At 41.9% G+C, this 14,204-nt stretch overlaps 1 protein-coding gene across 4 annotated transcripts in view; it reads right to left on the bottom strand.

Annotated features, from left to right (window-relative positions):
- Positions 1-14,204, bottom strand: part of LOC141074858 (uncharacterized) — a 120,701-nt gene that overhangs the window by 43,717 nt on the left and 62,780 nt on the right. For 3 of the 4 annotated variants that reach the window (XM_073562127.1, XM_073562124.1, XM_073562125.1), the window contains 2 exons: positions 7,680-7,746; positions 4,734-4,759 (listed from right to left, as the gene is read on the bottom strand). The exons of the other annotated variant lie outside the window; for it this stretch is intronic. In XM_073562127.1, the coding sequence (XP_073418228.1) occupies positions 4,734-4,759; positions 7,680-7,746 (93 nt within the window). The remainder of the gene's footprint in view (positions 1-4,733; positions 4,760-7,679; positions 7,747-14,204) is intronic. 4 annotated transcript variants of the gene reach the window in all.

The following is a 14,204-nucleotide window of genomic DNA, read 5'->3' as shown; positions in this document are numbered from 1 at the left end:
GTTCTTTTTTCTTTATCTAAGCGGTGGAAAAAAAAATTCAAATTGGTTTAAAAAATACAAAAAAAAAAATCTAAATTTTCCTATACTCGCAGCATCGCCCGTTATTTTAACCCCTTCACCCCCAAGGGTGGTTTGCACGTTCATGACCGGGCCAATTTTTACAATTCTGACCACTGTACCTTTATGAGGTCGTAACTCTGGAACGCTTCCATTTATCCCGGTGATTCTGACATTCTTTTCTCGTGACATATTGTACTTCATGTTAGTGGTAAAATTTCATTCAAATAACTTGCGTTTGTGAGAAAAACAGAAATTTGACGAAAATTTTGCAATTTTCCAACTTTGAATTTTTATGCCCTTAAATCACAGAGATACAGCACACAAAAAACTTGATAACTAACATTTCCCACATCTTTACTTTACATCAGCACAATTTTGGAACCAAAATTTTTTTTTGTTAGGAAGTTATAAGGGTTAAAAGTTGACCAGCGATTTCTCATTTTTACAACACCATTTTATTTTTAGGACCACATCACATTTGAGGTCACTTTGAGGGGTCTATATGATAGAAAATACCCAAAAGTGACACCATTCTAAAAACTGCACCCCTTAAGGTGCTCAAAACCACATTCAAGAAGTTTATTAACCCTTTAGGTGCGTCACAGGAATTTTTTTGAATATTTAAAAAAAAATGAACATCTAACTTTTTTTCTCCAAAAAAATACTTCAGGTTCAATTTTTTTTATTTTACCAAGGGTAACAGGAGAAATTGGACTGCAAAAGTTATTGTGCAATTTGTCCTGAGTACGCTGATACCTGATATGTGGGGGGGAACGACTGTTTCGGCGCATGGCAGAGCTCAGAATGGAAGGAGCGCCATTTGACTTTTTCAATGCAAAATTGGCTGGAATTCAGATCGGACGCCATGTCACGTTTGGAGAGTCCCTGATGTACCTAAACAGTGGAAACCCCCTACAAGTGACCCCATTTTGGAAACTAGACCCCCCAAGGAACTTATCTAGATATGTGGTGAGAACTTTGAACCCACAAGGGCTTTACAGAAGTTTATAACGTACAGCGACCAACGGTCATGTGACACGGTCGATGATGGGCGGGATTTCCTGCACGCTTGACGGAACCGCGTTACATGCCGCTGTCAGTTTGACAATGGCATTTAACAGGTTAACAGGCACGGAAGGAACGCGATTCCTCCCACGGCTGTTAGCGGCACATGTCTGTAAACGCTGTGGGTTGTACAGTATGCTGCGTACTTGAGCAGCGTCCCGATGTTACAGCATAGTGGATGGGATTTCAAGAAATCCCTTGTCCACTACGCATCCAGAGACGCCGATGGCTTATCTGCAGAGTTGGACATGTGGCGCGTCTTTCCAGACAGAGCATGTTTATTTATCTTGCGGAGACGTTAGCATGATAAATTTTACGGATGCAAAGTATTAGATGTGGCGATTCCACACAGTTCAATGAACACATGCGGATTCACCTGCATTCACTAGCAGTCAGCACTTTGGATGCAGCGGACATGTGCTGTGTCCAAAGCGCTGCCGATTCCTGAACGTGTGCACCCAGCCTCAAATGTGGCTTGGAGCACATTGAGGGGTGAAGTATTTAAATTGGTGTCACTTTTGGATATTTCTTTATCATATAGGGTCCTCAAAGTACCTTCAAACAATCGCGTATAAGCCGAGATTTTCAGCCCTTTTTTTGGGCTGAAAGTGTACCTCCCCTCTCGGCTTATACGCGAGTCTTATACCGGGGGGGTCAGCCAGGGAGGGGGAATGGGGGGGGTGTCAGATCATACTCACCTCTCCTGGCATGTCTCTGCAGCCCCCCCGCGCTTGTTCCATGTTCGGCGCACTGTTCTTCCTGCTTTTAGCGGTCACGTGGTATCGCTCATTAGACTCATGAATATGCGCATATTCATGAGTCTGAGCGGTACCACGTGACCGCAGAAAGCAGGAAGAACAGCGTGCTGAACATGGAACAAGCACGGGGGGGCTGCAGAGGCATGCCAGGAGAGGTGAGTATGACGGGGGGAGCCATATTCACCTGTCCCCCGTTCTACTGCTGTGCGTCGCTCTGCTGTCTTGCGTCCTCTGGCAGTGACGTTCAGGTCAGAGGGCACCATGACATAGTTAGCAGGCGCCCTCTGCCTGAACAGTCACGGCAGAGTCGGCAACGTTGATGAGCAGCAGCAGCGACGAGGTGAGTATATATGCAAAACACAAGCCGCGGAGACACCACCACGTGTTTCTCAACACAAGCAATGACTAGCCAGGTCTTTCTCCGGGAAGGAACAACCACGGGAAGAGCAGTCTCCAATGAAGGAAACCACCTATGCCAAAACATGGTATCCATCCACAGACAGCTGTTTCGGGGTATTGCCCCTCATCAGTGTGGAGTAGGAAACTGGCTAGTAGGAGCAATGCCTAGTAAAAGACTGTGAAAATGAGGATGAGTGACCTCATGGAGATCAACATCCAACACTGCGGAGACACTATCACATGTTTCTCAACGCAGTGATTCTAGAGCAATGCCCCCATCCCTTATGGGAAATATGCAAAAACATGCAAAACACAAGCCGCGGAGACACCACCACGTGTTTCTCAACGCAAGCAATGACTAGCCAGGTCTTTCCCCGGGAAGGAACAACCACGGGAAGGGCAGTCTCCAATGAAGGAAACCACCTATGCCAAAACATGGTATCCATCCACAGACAGCTGTTTCGGGGTATTGCCCCTCATCAGTGTGGAGTAGGAAACTGGCTAGTAGGAGCAATGCCTAGTAAAAGACTGTGAAAATGAGGATGACTGACCTCATGGAGATCAACATCCAACACTGCGGAGACACCATCGCAAGCAATGACTGGCTAGTCATTGCTTGCGTTGAGAAACACGTGGTGGTGTCTCCGCGGCTTGTGTTTTGCATGTTTTTGCATATTTCCCATAAGGGATGGGGGCACTGATCTAGAATCACTGCGTTGAGAAACATGTGATGGTGTCTCCGCAGTGTTGGATGTTGATCTTCACGAGTTCATTCATCCTCATTTTCACAGTCTTTTACTAGGCATTGCTCCTACTAGCCAGTTTCCTACTCCACACTGATGAGGGGCAATACCCCGAGACAGCTGTCTGTGGATGTTTTGGCATAGGTGGTTTCCTTCATTGGAGACTGCCCTTCCCGTGGTTGTTCCTTCCCGGGGAAAGACCTGGCTAGTCATTGCTTGCGCTGAGAAACACGTGGTGGTGTCTCCGCGGCTTGTGTTTTGCATGTTTTTGCATATTTCCCATAAGGGATGGGGGCATTGCTCTAGAATCACTTCGTTGAGAAACATGTGATGGTGTCTCCGCAGTGTTGGATGTTGATCTCCACGAGGTGAGTATATAGGCTTTTTTTTTTCTTTTTAACCGAGGCAGCGGCAGCAGCTAAATGACTGGAACACCTTACACTACCTGTGCAATATGACAATGCATTGGGGCCACTGTGCAGCATTATAAGTGGCCACTCATCACTGTGCAGCATTTTAAGGGGCCACTCATCACTGTGTTTACTTATATTCGTATCTATTTTTATTTTTGAAATTTACCAGTAGCTTCGGCATTTTCCACCCTAGGCTTATACGCGAGTCAATAACTTTTCCCAGTTTTTTGTGACAAAATTAGGGGGGGGGTCGGCTTATACACAGGTCGGCTTATACACGAGTATATACGGTAATATTGTTGGAAAAATGAAAAACCCTTTTAAACGTCCAAACAAACAAAAAAAAAACAAGTTTACTTTACATCAGCATCATTTTTTTATTTGTGTGATAACTATCTAGTTTAAAGGGCATAAAAAGTAAAAGTTTGAAAATTGCAAAATTTGCACAACACAAACCATATTGCCCAAAATTTACCACTAACATGAAATACACGTCAAGAAAAAACAACCTTAGAATCACTGGGATATGAAACGTTCCAGAGTTATTACCTCAAAGTGACACTGGTCAGAATTGTAAAGTTTGACCTGGTCAGGAAGGTGAAAATATGCTCCGGGTTAAAGGGGTTAAGGACAATGCTCCTATACCCTGCTATTAGGCTATGGGCACACGTAGATTTTGCTCCTGCGGATTTTTCCGTGCAGATTTGTAAAAATCCGCAGGTAAAATCTCAGGTGAAAAGACCTGTGGTTTACCTGCGGATTAGCCTGTGGTTTAGCGGTTTCACACCTCTACAATGGAGAAGGTGTGAAACCGCAGCGGAATCCGCACAAATAATTGACATGCTGCGAATATGAACCCGCAGCAAATCCGCGCGGAAAAATCCGCAGCATGTGCACAGCGTTTTTCAGTTTACCATTGAAAACAATGGTACTGTACAACGCACCTAAATCTGCTGCGGATCCGCAGCTCCTGAATCAGTGTGCACATAGCCTTATAGTGCCAAAAATCATGTTCCCAATAAATCAGTTAAAAATAAATTGCCAACTCAATTAAGAAAAAAAAAAAAGACTCCAATCTCAAGTTCTGAATAGAAGTAATAGTATGAGATTCAGACATAAAGGAGCATATGTGGGGTTAAAAGGTAAAAATGCCCCAATGAACATGTTAGGACACAAGTAAAAAGATCTGTTTTTGGAAACTTACTAGGAAAAAAAAATGTTGGTTGCATTTAATTGCATGCAAGATAAATATTTTACACAGTTATAAGAATAAGTACCACATTTTCTAACATTACCGTTTGATTTGTCCATGGACATCGACCTGGAATAAAAAGGGATACGCATTATACCCAGTACTTAGTATATGCAAAGTTTAAAAAAAAAAAAAAACTTGCAGCATATCGTATAGACAAAAAAAGTCCTCTTCACTATCTATCCTTCACTCTCCTACTGCACTGATCATGCACTCATTTCAATGCAAAAATCCACCTCGAGAGAGGCCGAGACAATAAGGATTTTGGTTTCACTGAAGGATCATGTTACAGTTTAGCAAATTGAGTAGTTCTGTAAGTTTTTTAATATTTTAGGAGGCAAAAAAATAAAATAAATAAAAGTAAAAGAGGTTTTTAATTTGAGCATGGACTTCAATTACAGATGGCGAGTCCCAGGCATTATCATGTTCCTTCCAAAATATACATCAAAGGACTTCCAGACTATAAAATACACCACTGTTGGAATGATGCAACATATTCCACACTATAAAAAGTGGGAATATATGACCCCGCCCCAATCGTAATATCTCAGCTGGAGAAGGAACAGAATGACTATGTGCAAACTTTGGCACTTGCCTGTCACGTTCATAAGAACTATGTATTGCCACAACCAAGACTGTTTGCCTGGGAAGGCCACTCTGCAAGTCTGGAAGGGTCACTAATGTTCCCAATGAAACTGGATGTCTGTGGTAAAGATTGTGTTTAGGCATCGGACTGGGTCACGGTTAGCAGTGGGGTACCGCAGGGGTCGGTATTAGGCCCGCTTCTTTTTAACATATTTATTAATGACCTTGTAGGGGGCATACAGAGCAGAATTTCAATATTTGCAGATGACACTAAACTCTGCAGGGTAATCAATACAGAGGAGGACAATTTTATATTACAGGATGATTTATGTAAACTAGAAGCTTGGGCTGATTAATGGCAAATGAGCTTTAATAGGGATAAATGTAAGGTCATGCACTTTGGTAGAACAAGATATATAATTATGTGCTTAACTGTACAACACTGGGCAAAACTGTCAATGAAAAGACCTGGGTGTATGGGTGGACGACAAACTCACATTTAGTGGCCAGTGTCAGGCAGCTGCTGCAAAGGCAAATAAAATAATGGGATGCATTAAAAGAGGCATAGATGCACATGAGGAGAACATCAGTTTACCTCTATATAAGTCACTAGTGCGACCACACTTAGAATACTGTGTACAGTTCTGGTCTCCGGTATATAAGAAAGACATAGCTGAACTGGAGCGGGTGCAGAGAAGAGCGTCCGGGGTTATTAGAGAACTGGGGGGGTCTGCAATACCAAGACAGGTTATTACACTTGGGGTAATTTTGTTTGGAAAAACGAAGGCTATGGGGTGATCTTATTACAATGTATAAATATATGCGGGGACAGTACAAAGACCTTTCTAATGATCTTTTTACTCTTAGACCTGTGATGGGGACAAGGGGGCATCCTCTACGTCTGGAGGAAAGAAGGTTTGAGCATAATCACAGACACAGATTCTTTACTGTAAGAGCAGTGAGACTATGGAACTCTCTGCCATATGTTGTTGTAATGAGTGATTCACTACTAAAATTTAAGAAGGGACTGGAAGCCTTTCTTGAAAAGTATAATGTTACAGGTTATATATACACTAGATTCCTTGATAGGGCATTGATCCAGGGAACTAGTCTGACTGCCGTATGAGGAAGGAATTTTTTTTTGCCCCCAATGGGGAGCATAGTGTTGCCACATGGGGTTTATTTTGCCTTCCTCTGGATCAACATGTTAGGCTATGGGTTGAACTAGATGGACTTAAAGTCTCCCTTCAACCTTAGATACGGTGTTAGGCCGGTTTCACATTTGCACTTCAGGGCGCAGCGACAGCCTGCGCACGGCCGCCGCTAAGCCCCGCCCCCTGCCGCGCCTCTGCCGGTAGCTCCGCCTCCGGGCGCATGACGCTGCATGCGTCCCCTATCTTTATCACTGAGGACGCAGGCCGTGCGCAGTATGCGTTTGGCGCCGCCTGCGTCCTTTTGACGGTGCGCCAACCAGCGCCAAACGCAACCTGTTGCAATTTGGTTGTGTTCGGCACACCGAACACAACCAAATGCTAGGTTATTAACTTCTGTATGTAACACATCTTATACCCAGGGAAGCTCCAGTGATTGTTGTCCCAAAATAGACAAGACAATTACTAGAGTTTATGACATACATATGTGTAATGAATGCCATAAAGTGGCATGTCATCCAAAGATCTTCATGGAATCTTCATTTCATACAATTTTTACATTATACTGTTGTAAGCAAAGGTATAGTCTATGAGGCAATTCCATACTTTTTTTTTTAAATTATTTTTGCTGTATACTTACCACACATAGGCCAAGAGGACTCTACACAACCCGTCTCAAGATTATCTGCATATATATCTGGAGATTTTGACTGGTGCACGGTACGTAAAGAGAACAGCATGTAGTAAAAGAGACCCAGATTCCAACGATGTATCATATAGTTTACTAGGTGCAGCAGGTGGGACACAGTTCTTAGATGCAGTACGAAGCAGAACTGAAAAGCTAACTCCACCCACACCAGGTTCTCTATGTACATAGTCTATTGACATATGAGCTGCTTATCACAGGAGGTGGCGGAATGAGCCTAGCAAGTCCATACAATGTAGTCTGGATAATAATCACCAGGTGATAAAACCTCCATTGTAAGTAAACAGCACACAGCAGGATAAGGGACATCTTTAAAAGGGACTGAGCACAGAATTAAGGTGGGAAGTTGTATTTAAATGTTTGGCTCTGCCATGAAGCACCGAGCAGCAGGACTTCGTTTGAACAGTCATTCTGTGCTGTGAGAGTCCCTTTAAATTGTAATTGTAGAATGTCATATACAGTTTAAACAAAGTGTAAAATGGTGAAGAAAATTAAATTAGACTCCCCCATAATTAAAAAAAAAGTTTAAGGACAAAACCATGCTTACCATTATGTGTCTCATATGTAAGATCTTCCATAAATACAACAACATCATTGTCAAAAGGACGATTGTACTGAATTTAAGAAACATAAGAATACGTTAACAATGTATATCAGTGGCATAACAGACATGATCAGATATGACATTTAGAAAAGAATATTATATAATAGGCTGGCTAAAATACATTTGATCTAGCTCCAGAACAAGCGCTTGCAGTGCTGGTCATAAGCACAAGATGCAGATAAGGTTTTTTGTCCCAAATTAATAAAAAGGAACCTCTACGTTACCAAACGGACACTATAAAACATAGGTGCACCACAGGATCTTTTTAAAGGTAATCTGGTCAGCAGGTTTCGCTAATTCACCTGAGAGCAGCATAATGTAGGTAAAGAGAAGCTGAATCCAACGATGACAGATTACTGGGTGCAGCCATTCTTACACAACCAGAGCTTTTAAGGGGGTTTCACACATAGCGATATATATATATAACGCCACCGATTTTGCGACGTTATAGCGATATCACTAGTGATATCGCTATGTGTGATACATACCTCCGACCGGCTCCCCCTGCTGTCCATCGCTGATCGCGCGAGAATGTCCGGCTCCATTTCTCGTCGGGCGCTTCCTGCTGGTGCTGACGAGCGACGCATGGAGGCGGGCGGGAGGACGTCAGGATCGCTGTGTATGAAAGGTGAGTATCGTGCCCTGCGTCGCTGCTGCATCACTGTGAGGTCTGCCTGTGTGACAGCTCACTAGCGATCATTTAGCGATGCACCAGCGATCCTGACCGGGTCGGATCGTTGGTGCATCGCTAAATGTAAAGGGGCCTTTAGACTTAGAATGCAGCAGATCTGAGAAAGCTAACCCCGCCCACACCATGCTCTCAATGTACCAAGTCCATAGACAGTGAGGTGCTTATCACAGGGATAGGGGCATTGCCTGACTAGTGGAGTCCAGTGATGTTAATCTCTTAGTAATAAATCCTTCAGTTAGTAGTAAACAGCAGTACACACTTTGACAAGAGACACATCCCTGAATTCGGTGTTTCACCTTCTATCTCCAGCTGTCTTCAGATTTACATAGCAAATGCATTTGGTTTGATCAGTCAGTCTGTGCTGACAGATTCTCTTTAACAGGCCACCCGAGCTGGGGGAGCCTGAGGCCAATACCCAACTGGAGGCTGCCATGATGACCATGAGGACCTATCTAGATGTCGCTCTTGCTATCAACAGTGATATGACCAATCATGACTGAAGCAGGAGGAAAACCCTCCTGCAGCACCTGTCAGCCGGCTCTAGTCTTCTCGACGACAACCCTGAAAAAGATCAGAGCCATGAAAATAGGCAAAACCAACCTCCTGGTTCACTGTGATTGGTCTGCCTGTAATGGCAAAGCAATTACAGTGAACGCCAGGTCATACCAAAGCAAATCGGTCCTTTGCCAGCAAGCTGCATGTCTCATGAGTAGGAGACCGCACTCTTTATTTAACTATCATTGCTTTAAAGTGTTACCACACGAAACTGCACAATCACATACATGTACGGAGGAACGTGGTATGGTATCGCATCCCCCATCGTACATGTACATGATTTTGCTTTACAGGGGTCGTTCTATGAACAAAGTTAATTTTAATCAACATTTTAAATCGAGATGTTTGAATAATAAAAATAATTTAAACAACTGGAGGTTTTCAACCCCTTAACCACCCATATGCCTTTTAACTGTGGCAGTTAAGGTACTTAATCCGGAGCGTCACTATAACGGCGTTGAAAAATAAGGGTATAGCGCCCGCCAACATTAGACAATCTCCAGGGTCCAACTGACATGATCAGGGCCTTTTTTGACTGTTCCCTGTTCACAGCTATTCACCGAATAATGGCAATAAAAAAAAAAAAAAAAAAAAAAAAGTGATTTAAAAATAATTTCTCTCGCCTTTGATATGATCTAACATGGAGAAGAGAGAAATGGGGTCCCCAAGCCCCCTCCAATACCTCCTGATCTGTTCCCCGGCCCTCCGAGTCATCTCACAGGTGAAAAAAAAGCGGAAGGCGCATGTGCAGGGCGCCTGCTGAAATCCGCTGGCCAGTACCCAGCAACAATAGGGAATTTTTCCTACTGGTTCCTTTTGATCACTGTGCTAGACCTTATCACAGTGATCAAAATAATAAAAATTATAGCAAAGCAAATCTCCGTTGTTAACCACTTAGTAAAAAAAAAAAAAATTATAAAAATAATTTTTTCCCCATTCTTTGCAGTCAGGGTGGGGGATTTCCAAAGTTAAAGAAAAATCAATTTATATATATATATATATATATATATATATATATATACTGTATATATATATATATACTGTATATATATATATACTGTATATATATATATATATATATATATATATATATATATATATATATATATATATATATATATATATATATATATATAAGGGGAAACAGCACAGTACTTAGCTTCGGGTGCCTGGCCCCTGGCAGAAAGTCCCGTTTTCAGCCACAATATCCAATATTCATTCCAAATAAAGACATGACTCCATAGTAACTCTTTTCAAGTGGTAGTGAGTTTTATTCAGCCCACATATCAAGGCAACGTTTCGGCTCAAGCGAGCCTTTCTCAAGCAGTGGGTATAACAAAAAAGTGTCTTTTTATAGACCGTATAACAATCTCTTAATAGTGTCAATCATTTTATATTACAGCAATACATTTAAGTGCATACAATTTCTTTCATTATAGTCAATAGGATGCATATGTGCAAATAGTTCAAAAAGTGCAATGCGCTTGTCACAATCTTTATGCTTTATATTAAGCTCCATCTCAATAGTATTTATGTGATTGCTCATTAATCATTGTAAGAAAAGGAAACAGGATGGCACTCACCGTTCTCTTGTAGCAATTTACTTAATCATTAATTATACAGTACTACAGTGTCTCATCTAATCCCTTTAGTTTACATACCACCACATGGAGGATGCCATGAACACTGAAAAGGCTGTATCTGGCGTTCCTATAGCTCTACTGCGCATGTGCTATGAGTCATCAGCTCTGTCATGTTTAGCCAGCCAATAGGAGAGCGTGTGTGGCATTTTCCTTCTCTGCACAGGCGCTTTGGTGTATTCATTACTTCAAAAACACCATATTATGTGTGGCAGAAGGTCAAATAACGATACTAGTCATTCATTATTATTGATATTATATATTAAATCCAGCGTTTTGCTTAACCCCTTTCTGCCATCCGACGTACTATCCCGTCCATGGGACCTGGGCCCCTATGCCCATGGACGGGATAGTACGTCTACCGCGATCAGCGGCGCCCACGTGGTGAGCGCCGCTGATCGCGGCCGGGTGTCAGCTGATTATCACAGCCGACACCCGGCACTATGTGTCAGGGGCGGTCACGGACCGCCCCCGACACGTTAACCCCTTGCACACCACGATCAAACATGATCGCGGTGTACCGGGGGTTAAAGGGAAGCATCGGCAGGGAGGGGGCTCACTCCGTGCTTCCCTGAGCCCCCCACGGCAGCGCAATGTGCAGCGCTGCTGCGGGGGGGCTCCTTTCCTGCAGGCCCCCGAATCCAAGATGGCGACGGGGGCCTTCGGGGGCCTGCAGGAAGCTGGCTTCCTCAGTGCCTGCAAAGCGCAGGCATGAGGAAGCCTTCTGCACTGCCTGTGACAGATTGCTGATCTGTCACAGTGATCTGTGATGTGACAGATCAGCGATCTGTCACAGGACAGTGATGTCCCACCTGGGATTATTTAAAAAAGTTAAAAAAAAAAATAAAAAAAAGTGTAAAAATAAATTTAAAAATAAATAAATAAATCGCCAAATAAATCCATTTTTTGGAAATAAAAAAAAAAACAATAAAAGTACACATATTTGGTATCGCCGCGTCCGTAGCGACCCGCCCTATAAAACTGTCCCATTAGTTAACCCCTTTAGCGAACCCCTTAAAAAATAAAAATAAAAAACGAAACAAAAAATAATGATTTATTATCATACCGCCAAACAAAAAGTGTAATAATGCGCAATCAAAAAGACGCATATAAATATCCATGGTACCGCTGAAAACGTCATCTTGTCCCGCAAAAAAACGAGCCACCACACAGCATCATCAGCGAAAAAATTAAAAAGTTATAGCTCGCAGAATAAAGCGATGCAAAAATAATTATTTTTTATATAAAATAGTTTTCATTGCATAAAACCGACAAAACAAAAAAACGACCTAAATGAGGTATCGCTGTAACCGTACTGACCCGAAGAATAAAACCGCTTTATCAATTTTACCGCACGCGGTAATACGAATTTTTTATTTTCACGCCCGGGCGTTATTAACTTCTGTGAAGCACTGGGGGGGGTTCAAAGTGCTCACCACACATCTAGATAAGTTCCTTAGGGGGTCTAGTTTCCAAAATGGTGTCATTTGTGGAGGGTTTCCACTGTTTTGTACATCAGGAGTTTTCCAATCGCGACATGGTGTCCGATCTCAATTCCAGCCAAAAACGTCAAATGGCACTGCTTCCCTTCCGAGCTCTGCCATGCGCCCAAATAGTGGTTTACCCCCACATGTGGGGTATCAGCGTACTCAGGACAAATTGCACAATAACTTTTAGGGTCCTGTTACCCTTGGAAAAATAAGAATTGAGGGTGAAAAGATCATTTTTGTGGAAAAAATATGATTTTTTAATTGTACGGCTGTATGTTATAAACTTCTGTGAAGCCCTTGGGGGTTCAAAGTTCTCACCACACATCTAGATAAGTTCCTTAGGGGGTCTAGTTTCCAAAATGGTGTCATTTGTGGGGGGTTTCCACTGTTTTGGTACATCAGGGACTCTCCAACCGTGACATGGCGTCCGATCTGAATTCCAGCCAATTTTGCATTCAAAAAGTCAAACGGCGCTCCTTCCATTCTGAGCTCTGCCATGCGCCGAAACAGTCGTTCCCCCCCACATATAAGCTATCAGCGTACTCAGGACAAATTGTACAATAACTTTTGCAGTCCAATTTCTCCTGTTACCCTTGGTAAAATAAAAAAAATTGAACCTGAAGTATTTTTTTTGTGAAAAAAAGTTAGATGTTCATTTTTTTTAAATATTCAAAAAAATTCCTGTGACGCACCTAAAGGGTTAATAAACTTCTTGAATGTGGTTTTGAGCACCTTAAGGGGTGCAGTTTTTAGAATGGTGTCACTTTTGGGTATTTTCTATCATATAGACCCCTCAAAGTGGCTTCAAATGTGATGTGGTCCTAAAAAATAAAATGGTGTTGTAAAAATGAGAAATCACTGGTTAACTTTTAACCCTTATAACTTCCTAACAAAAAAAATTTTGGTTCCAAAATTGTGCTGATGTAAAGTAAACATGTGGGAAATGTTTATTTTCGCCAAATTTCCGTTTTTCTCACAAATAAACGCAAGTTATTTGAATGAAATTTTACCACTAACATGAAGTACAATATGTCACGAGAAAACAATGTCAGAATCACCGTGATCCAAGGAAGCTTTCCAGAGTTATGACCTCATAAAGGTACAGTGGTCAGAATTCTAAAAATTGGCCCGGTCATGAACGTGCAATCCACCCTTGGGGGTGAAGGGGTTAAACCATGCAGCACCATTAACATACTATTCTTATAGCACCTTTTGTCACAATATCGCTGCAAACTTTTTTAACCGCTGGTATTCCTTAGAATATATTTTATACATATAAGTAAATCTATATAGCTGCTTTTATAAAGGGATTTTAATATTATTAGCTTGCCCTGGAACCCCAGACAACACCCTTACCGGGTTGCCTCCGGTTTATCCAAATAGCCACTCACGTGCGCCACATGACCTTCATCAGGCCACCTGATTCACCCCAGTAACTAAATGGCAATATATTAGTTATCCCCGCAGCTATAATAATCCACTAGTCATCAAATTAATAAATAATTGGCTGCCTCATGACCATTATAAAAAACCGATATCGCTTAGTTTGACAGTACCTTTACAGTTTTTGAATGTTTTAATAAAACAAATGGGAGGTGAACTTGTCACCACACTGTTTGTCAAGGAAACGGACAAAAATAATTTATTGGTATGTGACAGCCAACACCCACGCAGTATGATAAGATCTATACCACCAAGTCAACTGTTGAGAGTGAGGAGGATTGTTAAAATAGATAATGAAGTTGATACGGTTATGGATACTATGATCAAAAAGTTTATGAATAGGGGTTATCCTCAATGTATGTTGGAGAATGTAAAAAGGAAAATTTTGAAAAAAGATAGGAAAGAATTAATTGGTGTTAAGTCGGATATCAGGAAGAGAAGAGGTTTAAAAAGAATCCAAATTATAACTACATATAATGAGGAAAGTAAAGATATATCTATTATAATAAAAAAAACATTGCGGTATGTTGGGTAAGTGTTTACCACATGTTGAGGAACTAACTGTACCACCATTATTTGCATATAAAAGGAATAAGAATATTGGAGATTTTCTAGTTAAATCTGATACTGGATCTTTGAAAAGAAACCT

Source organism: Dendrobates tinctorius, unplaced genomic scaffold (assembly GCF_039654945.1).
Source record: "Dendrobates tinctorius isolate UK_male_01 unplaced genomic scaffold, ASM3965494v1 ptg000338l, whole genome shotgun sequence".
Classification (NCBI taxonomy): Eukaryota; Metazoa; Chordata; class Amphibia; order Anura; family Dendrobatidae; genus Dendrobates; species Dendrobates tinctorius.
This window is presented reverse-complemented; position numbering and strand designations above follow the sequence as displayed.